Below are 14,984 nucleotides of genomic sequence, written 5' to 3'. Positions count from 1 at the left end.
CATACCTCCTGACATTTTATAAATACATTTTAGATAAATATAAAAGACAAATTATATAAAATAATAATATTAAAAAGAATTCACTGTTACCTTTACAAAAGAATTTACCATAGTTTCCTTTAAGCACTACATCCACTATTCCACTTTCAGGATGGATGGACAAATAGGCACATGAGGCTACAAACTAGCAAGCAGGTCTTGTTGGGTCCACTTAGTGTTATTTAAAAATTCAAAAAGTTGCTGACATTTTAAAATTAGATTTCAACATAAGTTTGAACTGGGTGCCCTTAATGCCTCATGCCACCCAGGGACTGGCTCTGTGGACAGCAGCAGCCGGTCCTCAGCATTTTCTAAGCTCAAAGGCCAGCAGCCATTAAGCATCAGATTTCTACCTCTGTTTTTCTGACACCTGGTCTGCTTTGCTCTTTACTTTGCAGCCTACCTGGTAACAACCACTAATATTCACTCCGTTTTTTTAGGTAAATAAAATATGTCCACACTGATGCTGAGAATTTTGCTAGGAACTCTTTTTTCCTTAAATTCACATAAAACTAAGGAGTTGATGAAAGGGCATTTTGAGCATAAAAGGAACACAAAGAACATAGAAACACCCATTCTATGTGTTTCTTCTGTCCCTAATTCAATCCCAAGGTAACACTCAGAACCCTTACTCCCCCAGCACTGCAGCACACACAGCCTCACCTGCATTGCTCCCAGTTCCTTTCTGCTTTTTTTTCTTGGCTAGTTGAATGGCTCGGGAATCAGTTCTTGCTGAGCCCCCACTTTCCTGAGATCAAAGAAATGTGTGTCAGTCACTTGACCTAAACAGCAAAGGGAGGGTGGCAAAGGAACTAGTGAGATGTAATAACTCAGCTTCCTGAACAGAGTGGAGTCCAATACTCTTTGAGAATCTCCTGCAAAGGCTCACCAAGAATCAAATGCTACATCCAATTATAATGATAGCTACACAAAATCAGAGTTGGAACAATATACATCATTTTATTATCCAGAGAAGCCACGTTTATTCCTCCAAAGTCTAAAATACTAAAATATTTTACACAAACTCTTAAAAAATGAATTACATACTTCTCTGCTGTCTGAAACAAATAACCACCCTTCCTTCAGTGATAATTTACTGCAGCATTAATTCACTCCAACATTGTTCAGAGCCTGCCACACAATACTTGTATGGCAGACGTGGAAGGTCCTATCTCATATACCCACAGCAGAGGCCGCTCTGGCGGCAGGTGCTTAACTCAAAACCTTACATACCAAAATAATAATTAGTTACTGAATTCAGGAAGATTACTGAGGGAGCCAAATAGTATTTAAATGGGACTTCAACTGTTGTAAATTTGTGAATGTTTTTATAAGAAAAAGTTTGTACTTATCACTACAAAAAGAAAAAGAACACCCCTAAACAGCTCATGGCATACCTGTAACCCATTCACCACACACCATCTGTGCTCAGAGAATCGAGGCAGCCCGTCACTCAGCTAGCAAGAAAATGAACAAGGGTCAGGATCATGGTCATGGTGGCTCCTCCTACCTCCACCCACAGTTACTCAGGTAGTGACTCCCCACGCCATCTCCCTTTCTGGCCCAGGCACCTGCACACCTGGCAACTGCTGCAGCCACCAAAGCAGAGGTTAGCACATGTGGCTATGCTCCCACAAGTGAGACACCAGAAGAGGCTTGAGACAGAGCTGCTCTCAGACTCAGACATAAAAAAGCTGGCTCTATGGTATATAAGTTAATCACGTCCCTCAAAATTGATCCTAATTCAAAGGATTAAACATTTTTTTTAAATGTGGTAAAATAAGATTTAACATTTTGAACAATATCACCATCAAATTTAACCTGTGTCACAGAAAAAACCTATTTGATCATTCCCATCTGAGCCTGAGGAAAGTCAGATTCAAAGAATCTTTAAATTATTTTTTAAATTAAATTGTTCAATGTATACCTGACAAATATAATTAAAGTATATTCACTGTCAAGCTTCAATACTGTAGAACTACTCCCAACTTTCCAGAAACAAAGGTTCACAAACCACTCCCTTTCCCCCCCTTAATTCTAGTGTTATTGTTTTTTAATTGTTTTGAGTGATTTTTAAGTTTTCATTAAAATTTTAAAGACAGTTGATGTCATGATTCCTCTTCCTCTAGTTATGAGTAAGTCTAAGGACTTGTTTTGTGAAAAGCACAAAGGCAGGATATTTCAACACTATGAAACACTCCCAATTTTTTAAGAAAAGAAATACATTATCACACAAAGAACTCAAAAGGACCTTAGAAATCATCTAACCAATCCCCCTCATTTTAGAACTGAGAATTTAAGGCTCAGACAGGTCAAGTGATTTGCTCAAGATCGTAAAAATGAAATCAGTTCAGACTCAGGATCAGAATTCAGATTTCCAAACTTGTAGTCCAGGGCTCCATCCTTTTGCAAAGAGTAAGAAATGTCTACACATAAATAATTCATCCAGAACATCCTCAAAATTGAGTGTTTAAGAGAAGCAAGCTAGGTGGTAGTGACTGAAGATAGCACTTCATACCAAAGAGAAGTTGCCAGTCCCTGCACTGAGGCCTGTGTCTTTCTGAGGACTGTGCCTTCCTGGAAGGCTGGAAAACACAGGCCAAGGTACCTCTCTGTTTCGTTCTTGCTGCCTGACAGCACCAGGGCCAGGAGGCGAGTCTGGTTCCACTTTGATTGAAGTCAGCAGTTCTGGGACACTGGTGTTTCCTGGTGGGGTGCTTGAAGAGGTCAGTGTGGTGGTGGTCGCTGGTAAACTGCTGCTGGAGGTCAAAGCCTGTGGGTCCTGACCCAAGTTCTTCACAGGCAGAGCTACCAGACAGCCTAATGCTCCTGCACTTACAGTCTGCACATCATCCATAGTGAAATTGCTTTGCTGAAGAACTGTGGCTGCTGTCCCGAGAACAAGAGGGCTGTCCAGGCTGGGAGGAATGTCATTGTGGGCCACCAAGACCATCGGCCCTAAGGAACTATTATTAGGGAGGTTCCCTCTGAGAGAGGAGCTCACAGAAGTCACATCAATAGTCAGGATTCCAGAGGTCAGCGCCTCGTCCGAGGCCCCTGCTGCACTACTCCCATCAGCAGGTGCATCAGAGAAGAGCGCGGCCAGGTCAATGTTGTTGAGCTCATTTTGGCCTGGGCTGCTTAGTTCACTGCTGAGTGGGAGAGAACTTGGAGCTCCTAGCTGAGGGAAGAGATCTGAAAAGGAATGAACGCACTAGTTACTACATGCCCTTAAAGATTAAGAAGTTTTATTTGTACTCAAGATGTTAAGTAACCCATTAAAGGCACCATCTACTGCCTTCTTCCTGCCCCTGCTTGCGTGGCACATCGAAAATGGCCACATGCTGAACGAAGGCAGCATGATGACACGTCAGGCATTTTACATATGTTGTCTCAAATCCTCAAACTGACAGGGATTTCTCCAGACAGAGGAAGTGACTCGAGTCTAAATAACATTTTCTGAAGTCACATTAATTGGTAACAGGACTTGAACCATGTCATTCTGGCTTTAAATCCTGTACTCCTTCTGCTATACCACAAAAACTACACCTGAAAAGATTAAAACTTTCCATGGCACACCAATCTTCAGAAGTCTGATACAAAGTGAATTCTGGTGCTGAGGATATTTTTGGAATCAGCTTGTATCAGCTCATTCCTCTTCAAACTCTATGCCTCACTCATCAACTAGCTGCCACTCTAAAACAAATTTGAGTCATCTGGGGGTGATCAGTGGTGAAAAATTGGGTCTGTGGGACCCAGCTCTAGGGAGCTGCAGAGAACTGAGATTAGGTCCCCCAGGCACTCTGGAGGTGAATCCCTTCCCCTTCCACCATTGTATTCCCAACTTCTAATACTCATCCACCCACCCCTGCTATGATCATTTTGAGGGTGCAGAGTCTGTCTGACCAACTTTGTCCCTCAACACTGGGCACACTGCCTGGCCCTTAAGCAGCATTTAATAATTATAGTACAAACAATTCCAGTAGATCCCTCTTCATTTTGTCTTATGTACTGGGCCAATACTATATTTGTTATCCAATTAAGTAACTTAAATGATCAGAACACCCTTGAGGGAATAATGAACATTACCATAATTTTTAAAAATTTCAATGAATATTCAAGTTGGGGGTTTATACACAAGTGCACACAATCACCCCAAATCCGAAAACAAGCAAGGACCTGATGTTATTCTTTCTTAAGAAATTCCTACCTGCAGCTTCTAGAATGTGCCAGGGTCTAGCCAGAGGGAAAAGGCTCTCAGTTCCTGGCTCTATTCCTTCCACACCAACCATTAAGCTAATCCCAAACTCATACTTTCTGGTTGTGGACACCACATCAGTGTGCCTATTTTATTTTTCATTCAAATCTATGAAAGAATCTACTCTAGGCGTCTGCCCCCAAAATAAATTTTAAAATAATCAAATTCAGAATATACTTTCTTTAGTTGTCATATTACTTCATAGTTAAAAATAGGATCAATATATTATTGCGTCTTCATTAATTATCTCTTAGTACTAATGAAACATTTGAAAGAAAATGATAGTGATTCTTTGGAGAAATTAAAATAAAAACTTGTCTGTCTCAAAACTTTCCAAAAACTCCCTTGACAATCTTGAGGATTCAGCTCCCTATAAAACGATTAATAATAATCTCAGTGCAAATAGATACTAATTTGTTCATAAATTTCCTACTTAGCATTTTAGTAATTCTAAATATATTTACTGGAGACCTGCTATGTGTAAGAGCTAGGTATTTTACAAAAATCACTAAATAAACATTAATTAATAGAATATCTAGCCTAAGGTTACAATCATGACCTTGCTCCAGTCCTTCTTTGCCTATGTGACCCAGGTAAATCCTTCTCATTTCCACCTCAGCCTCTTTTGTCAGTGACAGAGTAATGCGGAACCACCAATCCTGGGACCACTGTAAGGAAGAACTCAAACAGCTAATCCAGAGACTGCCATAGCCCCTGGCAAATTCAGTCCCTAGTATATAGGCGTTCCAAAGCATCTATTTCTCACAAGGTGTGCACTGAGCCAACACCTGGTCATCTACCCCTAACTTGTGACAGGGAATAATGACACACAAGTAAGTCAATGTCACATCATAAATCGGTGTGGAAAAAAGGCACCACAGAAGCACCTGAGAGGTTCTCACACCCAAAGCAAAAAACAGTGCCGTTGCTGACTTTTGAATGAGCCAGGCTAGGAAAGGGGAAGGAGCAAAGAAGCTGGGCGCATGGTATCACAGAACACCAGCTCAGAGCTGGGCAGGTAGAGACAGAGGCAGGAACCTGTTCTATCACCGAGAGCCTCTGAACACCAGCATAAGGCACTTGACTAGCTTCTGTGAGCCAAGGAGACAATCTCTACCATGAGTCCTCAAGACACCTAGTGTCTAGAAGGGCAGCTTCTTCAAATACAAAGCTGAATAGCAATCACTGTTACAGCCAAAAGAGGGAAGAAATGACCACACTAAATAGGATTAAAAGAAGCCAAAGGACACAAATATTCACTGAACTAAACTACTCATCAAGCTCTGCTCTAGGCACTTTAACTCGACATTTCATTCTGAGAACCACTCAAATTCTGTGTTTAAAAGATGAGGAAACCAGGGCTGACAGACCTGTGCCCTGCTTAGGATCACACAGCTGGGAAGTTGGCTGCACCCCAAGGCTGGTGCTACCTGTCACACAGGTGACAATGAGCAGGGCCTGGTTAACAACATGCTCAGGTAACTCTATGGCTAGCCAGGATTTCACTGGCTAGGACCTGTCAGGCACAGCAACCCCTCCATGCCCCAGAGAGCAGGGTGATGTGAGCAGGGGAGGCAGCCACGTAGCAATCCAGACCCCCCAAAATCCTAACTGTAGGACTGTGCATGTGGCCTCAAGAGGCAGGATTCTAAATTCCATGCCACCATGTAGCCAGATGAACAAGCCCTTGTGCGCCCAGACTCCCCCTCTGGAGAACTGTCATGGTTCTTTCTCAGCCCTCACACCCCTGCCCCAGCCACATCCTGAAACACAATTCTGTTCTTGTTTTCAAGGACTTACCTCAGCAGTAGGATGGAGAAGAGACACAGAGTGTGCTCAGAAAGAAAGATAGGACTTAGAAAAAAGATCCAAAGACAGAAATGGTGGAGAAGCAGGCTTTGAACTTAGGACCGAGATCACAGGGGGATACAGATTTAGGAGACATGTGCAGGAAAAGCCAACAACATGGAATACTGAACACAGGAAAAGGCAGCAACATGGAATACTAAACACTCTTCAAGGTAAGCACTTCAGACAAGGATTAGTGAGGCAGAAGCAAGTGGCAGCAGAGTCCAAAGAGGCCACTAGGCTTGGCAGCCATGCTCCCTGGGCTGGTAAGACCTCACTGCACTATAGAGTAACTTAACCTAGGACTCAGCCAACTTCTGAAAGGAGCTAAGGAAGGAGTGACACCCTTTTGCTTCTCTGACACAGGTCAAGCTTACACATCTTTGTAGCTCCCTAAGAGGGTCATAAATCAAGCCGACCTTGGTGCCGGCTGTGCTGCCTGACCACATGTGCCTTCATACTGTGCTTGGAGGTGAAGAGTCTATTACAGCTGGACACCGGGCAACGGCTTTTTGGAGCAACCACGTCTTGCAGGTGTTTCTTGGAGTGAATGTAGAGACTGCTACGAGCGGAGAACCTGGCACAGCACCCTGGAACAAAACGAATGATAAGTGTTAAATCTATAGATTATCAAGGAACCAATGCTGACATTTCCTCATCATCCTATCTAATAATAGACAAACATGGTAATTAACCATACCTCCGCTACGCTTCCCATTGGCTAATCAGCAGAATATGCAAATTAACTGCCAGCCAAGATGGCGGCCGGCAGCCAGGCAGCTGAAGCGAACAGGAGGCTTGCTTGCTCCAGTGATGGAGGAAGCCAGGTTCCCCGCCTGCCTCGGCCTGCTCTAAGCTACACTCTAAGCAACAAAGTTGCAATTATAGAAGCTAAACAAGCTCCAGATACCTGCTTTCAGCCAGCAACGGCCTCAGAGCTGGAGCTAGGCCTCAAAGCTAGAGCTAGCTCTCAGCTCCAGTGACAGCTATAGAAGGTAAATAAATCCCAGAATAAAAAAAAAGAAAAGAAAAAAAGGAGAGGCTGGGAGCTTCAGTCGCCAGCCAGCCTGAAAACGGCCCTCAGGCCCTCACCTAGACTGGCCAGGCACCCCAGTGAGGACTCCCACCCTGAAGGGGGTGTGACCAGCTGCAAACAGCCATCAGCCCGTCATCCAGGCTGGCCAAGCACCCAAGCGGGACTCCCACCCTGATCAGGGACACCCTTCAGGGCAAACCAGCCGGCCCCCACCCGTGCACCAGGCCTCTATCCTATATAGTAAAAGGGTAATATGCAAACTGACCCTAACAGCAGAAAAACTGGGAATGACTGGTCGCTATGACACACACTGACCACCAGGGGGCAGACACTCAATGCAAGAGCTGCCCTCTGGTGGTCAATGTGCTCTTACAGGAGGGAGCTCTGCTCAGCCACAAGCCAGGCTGATGGCTGCCTGTACAGCAGTGGTGGTGGGAACCCCTCCTGCCTCCTCAGCAGTGCTAAGGTCTGCTCCCTGCTGGCAAGTGGGCATCCCCCGAGGGCTGCCGGGCTGCCAGAGGGATGTCTGATTGCGATCTTAGGCCCAATCCCCCCGGAGAGCAGGCCTAAGCCAGCAAGTGGTCATCCCCCGAGGGGTCCCAGACTGCAAGAGGGCACAGGCCTGGCTGAGGGACCCCTCACCCCGAGTGCACAAATTTTTGTGCACGGGGCCTCTAGTCTATATATATAAAAGCCTAAGCAACTGGTCGCTATGACATGCACTGACCACCAGGGGGCAGTTGCTCAACGCAGGAGTTGCCCCCTGGTGGTCAGTGCGCTCCCACAGTCAACCTCCCCTGGTCCCTCCACTCCTCCCTCCCCCATCGGCCCTGATCAGGACTGGACTGGGAGAGACAGCCCCTATCGGCCCTGAGACCAAAGGATCCCACCCATACATGAATTTGTGCACCGGGCCTCTGGTATCAGAATAATGAGACAATGCATGCCTATGTTTTGGCCACTAGCAAGGGACATACACTGAATACCTCTTGGAGCAGCATCATAAGAAATTAAATTTGAAAGCAAACTCTGTTTTAAAAAGGAGATTTGAAGTTCCACATCATTTGTGTGTAAGATGTGTGACCCTGAACAAGTTAACTCTGATCCTGTTTCATTACCCATTACACAGGGCTGCTGGAAAGATTAAGTTAAATTAAGTGTTAAACAACTCCTTTAATGTTCAAGTGCTAAAAAATTTATACTAATCATCTCTATCAAGCTACTACTAAAAAAACAGCCATAATTCTATGACATTTAAGGTTAGAAGCTATCTCAACAGATCTCTAAGGCCTATTCCTCTCATTTTACTAGTGAGAAGTTGATGCCCAGAGGGACCAAGCAAATGGCCCTAAGTCAGGGACATAAGCCAAGCCTGGAGCTGGCACTCCCTTGCTGGCTACTCAACTGCTTAACCAGTCCGTAAGATCGCAAACCTACATGCAGGTCAGAAGGAAAACAAGACAGATTCAGAGAAACCAAGATGGCGGCATAGGTTAACGCCAGAGAGTGCTGCCTCGAACAACCAATCAAAAATACAGCTAAAAGACAGAACGGACATCATCCAGAACCACAGGAAGGCTGGCTGAGTGGAAATTCTACAACTAGGAGGAAAGAGAATATCATACCCAGACTCAGAGGAGGCGCAGTGCTGAAGTGAAATACTCAGGTGCGAAGTGCGCGCGCGGAGCGGGCTGACGGTGGAGGGCGCGGTTGTTGTTTTCAATCGGGAGGGAGTTTCAGACTCTGAGCTCCAGATCCAGGCGAGTCTCTAGGGACCCAGACTCAAACGGGAGAAGCGGGACTGCCTGGCTTCGGTCGGAACTCGAAGGCAGCTTTCTCTCCAAGGTTTGCAGCGGTTGCTGGGACTCTGTGAGGCAGAGCCCCTAGGGACCGAACTGAGAGCAGCCATAACTGCTCGCTCCGCCCGCCCTGTAGATCCCCAGGGACCCGCCCCGCCCAAGCCCTGCACAGAGCCATTTGCCGGATAGCCTCAGGCAAATGCTAGATTAGCACCACCCTAGAGATCCAGCACAGAAGCTTTCCCACTTCAGACACAGCTGACTCTCAATAGCCAGTTAGCCTGGAGGTCAAATCGCCCCTGGTAACAATCAAGGCTTAACTACAACAAGACTGCGCACAAAGACCACTAGGGGGTGCACCAAGAAAACATAAAAAAATGCGGAGACAAAGAAACAGGACGCAAATGTCAGAAATGGAAGATATAGAGCTCAAAACCACACCTTTAAGGTCTCTCAATAACTGTCTAGAAGCTGCCGATAAACTTAGTAAGGCCCTCGAAAAGACTGAGGAGACCGCCGATAAATGTAGTGAGATCCTCAAGAAATCTAATGAGACCCTCGATGTTGTGATAAAGAACCAACTAGAAATTAAGCATACACTGACTGAAATAAAGAATATTATACAGACACCCAACAGCAGACCAGAGGAGCGCAAGAATCAAGGCAAAGATTCAAAATGCGAAGAAGCAAAAAACACCCAACTGGGAAAGCAAAATTAAAAAAGAATCCGAAAATACGAAGATAGTGTAAGGAGCCTCTGGGACAGCTTCAAGCGTACCAACATCAGAATTATAGGGGTGCCAGAAGATGAGAGAGAGCAAGATATTGAAAACCTATTTGAAGAAATAATGACAGAAAACTTCCCCCACCTGGTGAGAGAACTAGACTTACAGGTCCAGGAAGCGCAGAGAACCCCAAACAAAAGGAACCCAAAGAGGACCACACCAAAATGCCAAGAGCAAAAGACAAAAAGAGAATCTTAAAAGCAGCAAGAGAAAGAAACTCAGTTACCTACAAGGGAATACCCATACGACTGTCAGCTGATTTCTCAACAGAAACTTTGCAGGCCAGAAGGGAATGGCAAGAAATATTCAAAGTGATGAATACCAAGAACCTACAACCAAGATTACTTTATCCAGCAAAGCTATCATTCAGAACTGAAGGTCAGATAAAGAGCTTCACAGATAAGGAAAAGCTAAAGGAGTTCATCACCACCAAACCAGTATTATATGAAATGCTGAAAGGTATCCTTTAAAAAGAGGAAGAAGAAGAAAAAGGTAAAGATACAAATTATGAACAACAAACATGCATCTATCAACAAGTGAATCTAAGAATCAAGTGAACAAATAATCTGGTGATCATAATAGAGTCAGGGACATAGAAAGGGAATGGACTGGCTATTCTTGGGGGGGAAAGGGATGGGAGATGGGGGAAGAGACTGGACAAAAATCGTGCACCTATGGATGAGGACAGTGGGTGGGGAGTGAGGGCGGAGGGTGGGGCAGGAACTGGGAGGAGGGGAGTTATGGGGGGGAAAAAGAGGAACAAATGTAATAATCTGAACAATAAAGATTTAATTTAAAAAAAAAAAAAAAAGACAGATTCAAAAATACAGCCACCTTCCTTCATGCCCTGATTTTCCACTATTGGAGCTCTACACCAACGTTTTATCACAGTCTGAACAAAGAAAACACAAACCTTCTCACTGATGGGGTTCTTGGCAGCTCATGACCTGATAGGGACATGTAAACAACCAGCTGTCCTCACAGCCACCAAATTAAACAGGTAACTAACTAGAGCCACAGATCTAGTAAGTGCACTGCAGGACCAACAGTCAAAACAGGTCTGATTTTGAAGTCTGTTCTTTCCAATACAATGCTCTCAAGATACAGCAATTAACTAAAAACCAAGTAAATCTAATGCTACAACTTATACTCACCTTGCCCTTAGGCAACTAAAACTTACCTTTAAACAGCTAAAAATTACAACATCAATGTGGATATGGTGCTAGTTTACAGCTCAAAATAACATATTAAAATCTACCTTCCACAGGACACTCGAACGGCTTTGTGCCCAGGTGGGTGATGCTGTGGCCTTTCAGATGCTCTGCTCTCGTGAATGACTTCCCACAGCCTTCCACAGGACAGATAAACCTCCGATCGTCATCGTGTTTCCTGCCAGGACAGAAAAACATGACACGGATTACTCACACAGCCCAGAGGCACCAGGCCTCAAAGGTGATTCTTTGATTAAAATTCTGCAAAATATACCAAACTACAAATGCTTTGCATTTAAAAAAAAAAAAACTTTTATCAGTACATTTCAGAGAACCTTAATTGTGTCTCTAGCCCACATGGGCAGATTTGCAATTTAGCCACCCTGTAATTAGAAATTCTACTTTACTTTAATGACCTAGCCGAGTCAGACACAGAAAAATCAGTGCTGCTTCAATCTAGAAAGAGCTGAGTCTCAATGTACTGATAAAGCTACCTCCAGTTTAAGAATCCCAATAATAAACAAGCTTCCCAATCCACAGAGGGCAACAAGAAGTGTGCACAGAAAATCCACTAAAAGGCGAAAGGACCTTCTCAAGCCCATGCATAAACACTGTCTTTTTCTGAGTAACATATGTATATTAAACACTCAAAACTCCAGCTATGCAAGCATGGACAAACTGCCCAACCTCTTGAGTCCCACTGCGAAACAGAGAGCAAGAACATCAGAGTCAGAGTTCTTGGGAAGATTACATGAAATACACAGAAGTGCTAAACAACACCTTTTATAGGCTAAGCCCTCCAAGGTCGTCATTATCACCATGGAAAGTTTGTATTGACATGAGGAAAACTTATTCCACACCATAATTTTCTTAAAAGTATAGAATTGTACACAACAGGTACCAATTAAATTTAAGAACAAGTATACAAAGAAAAAAACTTTGGGTGACTTTGGGTGATCAGGATTCTCAGTGTTTTCCTTCTTAAAGCTTTCTGAACTTCCAAATTATCTACACGGGGCTTTCCTTATAACTTAAAGAAATCTGAAATAGTTTATCCATAGGCTTCTGCTACTAAGAAATAATTCATTCATTTTCAAAACTTGTAATTCAACCAAAATGTATAAATTACCTTTTGTGCCTCAGGAGTTTAGACATGCTGGTAAAGGTCCAGCCACAACTGTCAGAGTCACAAATAAAAGGTCTTTCACCTTAGAAAAGAAAAAGTTACACCAAGTAATTATAAATACAAGCTACTACAAAGACAGATCTTGGATCCAAATTACATTGCATTCCCTAGCTCATTACCTGTATGACTTCTCAGGTGAATTTTCAGGCGACAGGCTTTGTCATACTGTTTGCTGCAACCAGGAAAGGAGCAGGAAAAGAGTTCCTGTTCTCTGAAGTGGGCTCGGTTATGGGAAAACAGAGCACTCACCGTGATGAAGGTCTTCTCACAGCCTGAACAAAGAAAACACAAACCTGCTCACTGGTGTGGTAAAATCACAGAAGACAGCTACACTAGCCACCATCCAGGACACTGCTGGCACTGAAGCAGACGAGGGAAAAAATGATTCAAAAGCACCTCTGGAAAGTTACTACCATTGACATCTGGCTTTGCAGTAGCTAAAGTAGGATTGGCTAAGAGTAGCCAACAAGCACACGAAAGCCACCTGTTTTAAAATGACTTAGAGATGAAGGCTCTGATCAAGGGAAAGTCCTCCAATCGCAGCCATCTGCTCCATTCTGTGGCACAGGTCTTACATACATTTTGAGAACTCAAATGTCAATGCGGTCGGTGTGAAATCCAAGAAAATCCAATGGGAGAAATTAGATACTAAGGAACAAGATTTTGTCTGTTAGGGTTGGGCTTGGAAGGGCCACAAACCATCGTAATATCTGAGACCTTCAAGCCCTTGGGGTGATGCTGCATCCTCTACACATATGTCGTCCCTGATATCCTCTGCAACAGGCAGCCCCCACCTGTCATCTGGCTTCTCCTCCTCCTTTTGCCCATTTCCTCAAGGCTCCCTACTCTGTCAAAGGAGGTTACTGGAGTCATCTTCATTCACATCGTCTTTCCCATCACCTCCATCCTCAGCCCCCAGTTGAGCCACCATCCAAAGGAGCCTGCCTGAGCAACTCCCAGACTTTCCACACCAATTGTTATCCTTTGACAAAAACACCCAGTGCTCCAATAGGGTGGAAAATATCAGGCTGCAAGATGCCTATCAAGTGTCTTCATAGCAGCTCTTCTCAGAGCCTTTAACATGCTACCACAGTGCCTGTAAGCCACCCAGCAGATACATGCTGCATAGCACCACACAAAAGTACTGGCCCAAAGAACCCTGTCCCTGGCAACACTGAACTGGGAAAATCGACCTCTCTAAATGCCCTAAATTATACTCTTTGCCATAAATCTACTCTTCCCCAGTTCCCTTCCTTTCCCTGTTTTGGGCTTTGGTGAAGTCATACACTTGTTCAGATAAATCGAAGCAAACTAAATCTGTGCCTCCATAGAACAAACCCCCATCGACAAACCAGCCCTTTATTCTGCCTCTGCATCTGGCGCCCCCTCACCATTCCCACTGCCTCTGCCTAGGGCAGCCCTAAGGAAACTCAACCTGGAACATTTCACTGATCCCTCTCCTGCTTCTACCCCATCTCAAACACTGACACCCCACATATCATTGAGCTCAAAACTTCAGGAAGACCTCCTGGCCTAAAGCAGGCTAGACCCCTGATTTTCCTAGTAGTAGTATACTCAGAATCATGCCCTCTGTGCAGTCTTTAAGCCACAGTAGATTCCCAGAGTGTATGACAGAAAAAGGTTTCCAATCAGTGGCCTGAAGCCACGTCCTCCAGGAAGAGGGCCACATGAAACCATCTACAGCACATGGGAGGGAAAATCTAGAACCTGCTGGCATTTTGCATTTCACTCTTCCAAGCTCTCTATACTTGAGTATATTTTATATTTTACATTAGGAGAGCATCGAATGTGTGATACACGTCAACATACCCATGGGACTCACGCTAGGTGCGTGCTTGCCTTTCTGTTTTAATGAGTTGGTGGTGGAAGGTCCTTCACCCTCTGCTTGGCCCTCCCACACCCTCCCCAGCCCACATGTCCTGCCTCGGCCCTGCAGCTTTTCCCACCAGCAATGCCTCCTACCCTACTTCCCCAGGCCAGCTCCTTCCTAGGAAGGAATTTTCTCTTCCCTGGGGCACTCTCTCTCAGAGCACCTACACCGCCAACCCCGGAATTCAAGAATTCACGGTATGGAAGCCTTATCTCCCCGCCACTGCAGGCAATCACTGCGGACAAAGAACCACCACCGGATTTCTCTTCCACCTTGCTCGGCCTCAGTCACTTCATCTGTCACAGGAGGATAATTTCAAGAACTTGACAAAACTGTGAAGTCCAGAGAATAGTATAAAAGGCACAGAATCGCCCTAACTGGTTTGGCTCAGTGGATAGAGCATCAGCCTGCGGACTGAAGGGTCCCAGGTTTGATTCTGGTCAAGGAATCATGTACCTGGGTTGCGGGCACATCCCCAGTGGGGAGTGTGCAGGAGGCAGCTGATCAATGTTTCTCTCTCATCGATGTTTCTAACTCTCTATCCCTCTGCCTTCCTCTCTGTAAAGAATCAATAATATATGTGTGTGTGTGTGTGTGTGTGTGTGTGTGTATTTATTTATTTATTTACTTATTTATTTATTTATTTTTAAAGGCACAGAATCTGTGCTACACCATCTTAAGGCCTTACATCTGGACAGCTCCACCAATTGGTGTGCCCCACGAATATCTGAGTGAATGTTTCTAAATGAGGAGACGGAGGAAAACAAAGACCTGTCTCCTAACAAAACTCTGGGAAGACGCGTTCTCTCTTTCACTAACCAGAAGCACCTTCAGAGCCATCTGCTGCCGCCACCCTGGGGAAGGACAACTGTGATCCCCTGTGCGAGCTCGCGGTCCTGATCCCCACGGCCAGGCAGGGGGTCAGGTGCCC

At 44.7% G+C, this 14,984-nt stretch overlaps 1 protein-coding gene across 11 annotated transcripts in view; it reads right to left on the bottom strand.

Annotated features, from left to right (window-relative positions):
- ZXDC (ZXD family zinc finger C) overlaps nucleotides 1-14,984 on the bottom strand; it is a 53,150-nt gene that overhangs the window by 36,896 nt on the left and 1,270 nt on the right. For 7 of the 11 annotated variants that reach the window (XR_004969825.1, XR_004969826.1, XM_036321292.1 and 4 more), the window contains exons 2-8: nucleotides 12,282-12,434; nucleotides 12,106-12,184; nucleotides 11,024-11,154; nucleotides 6,565-6,735; nucleotides 2,558-3,234; nucleotides 1,437-1,496; nucleotides 703-787 (exon numbers count right to left, since the gene is read on the bottom strand). Coding sequence is in view for 9 of the 11 variants with exons in the window: in XM_036321292.1 (XP_036177185.1) it covers nucleotides 703-787; nucleotides 1,437-1,496; nucleotides 2,558-3,234; nucleotides 6,565-6,735; nucleotides 11,024-11,154; nucleotides 12,106-12,184; nucleotides 12,282-12,434 (1,356 nt within the window). In the remaining 2 variants the exon portion in view is untranslated. The remainder of the gene's footprint in view (nucleotides 1-702; nucleotides 788-1,436; nucleotides 1,497-2,557; nucleotides 3,235-6,564; nucleotides 6,736-11,023; nucleotides 11,155-12,105; nucleotides 12,185-12,281; nucleotides 12,435-14,984) is intronic. The other 4 variants (XM_036321296.1, XM_036321290.1, XM_036321289.1 and 1 more) reach the window with 3 other exon arrangements.

This window comes from Myotis myotis, unplaced genomic scaffold, assembly GCF_014108235.1.
Source record: "Myotis myotis isolate mMyoMyo1 unplaced genomic scaffold, mMyoMyo1.p scaffold_m19_p_9, whole genome shotgun sequence".
Lineage (NCBI taxonomy): Eukaryota > Metazoa > Chordata > Mammalia > Chiroptera > Vespertilionidae > Myotis > Myotis myotis.
The sequence above is the reverse complement of the archived record's forward strand: the minus strand, read 5'-3'. Positions and strand labels throughout refer to the sequence as shown.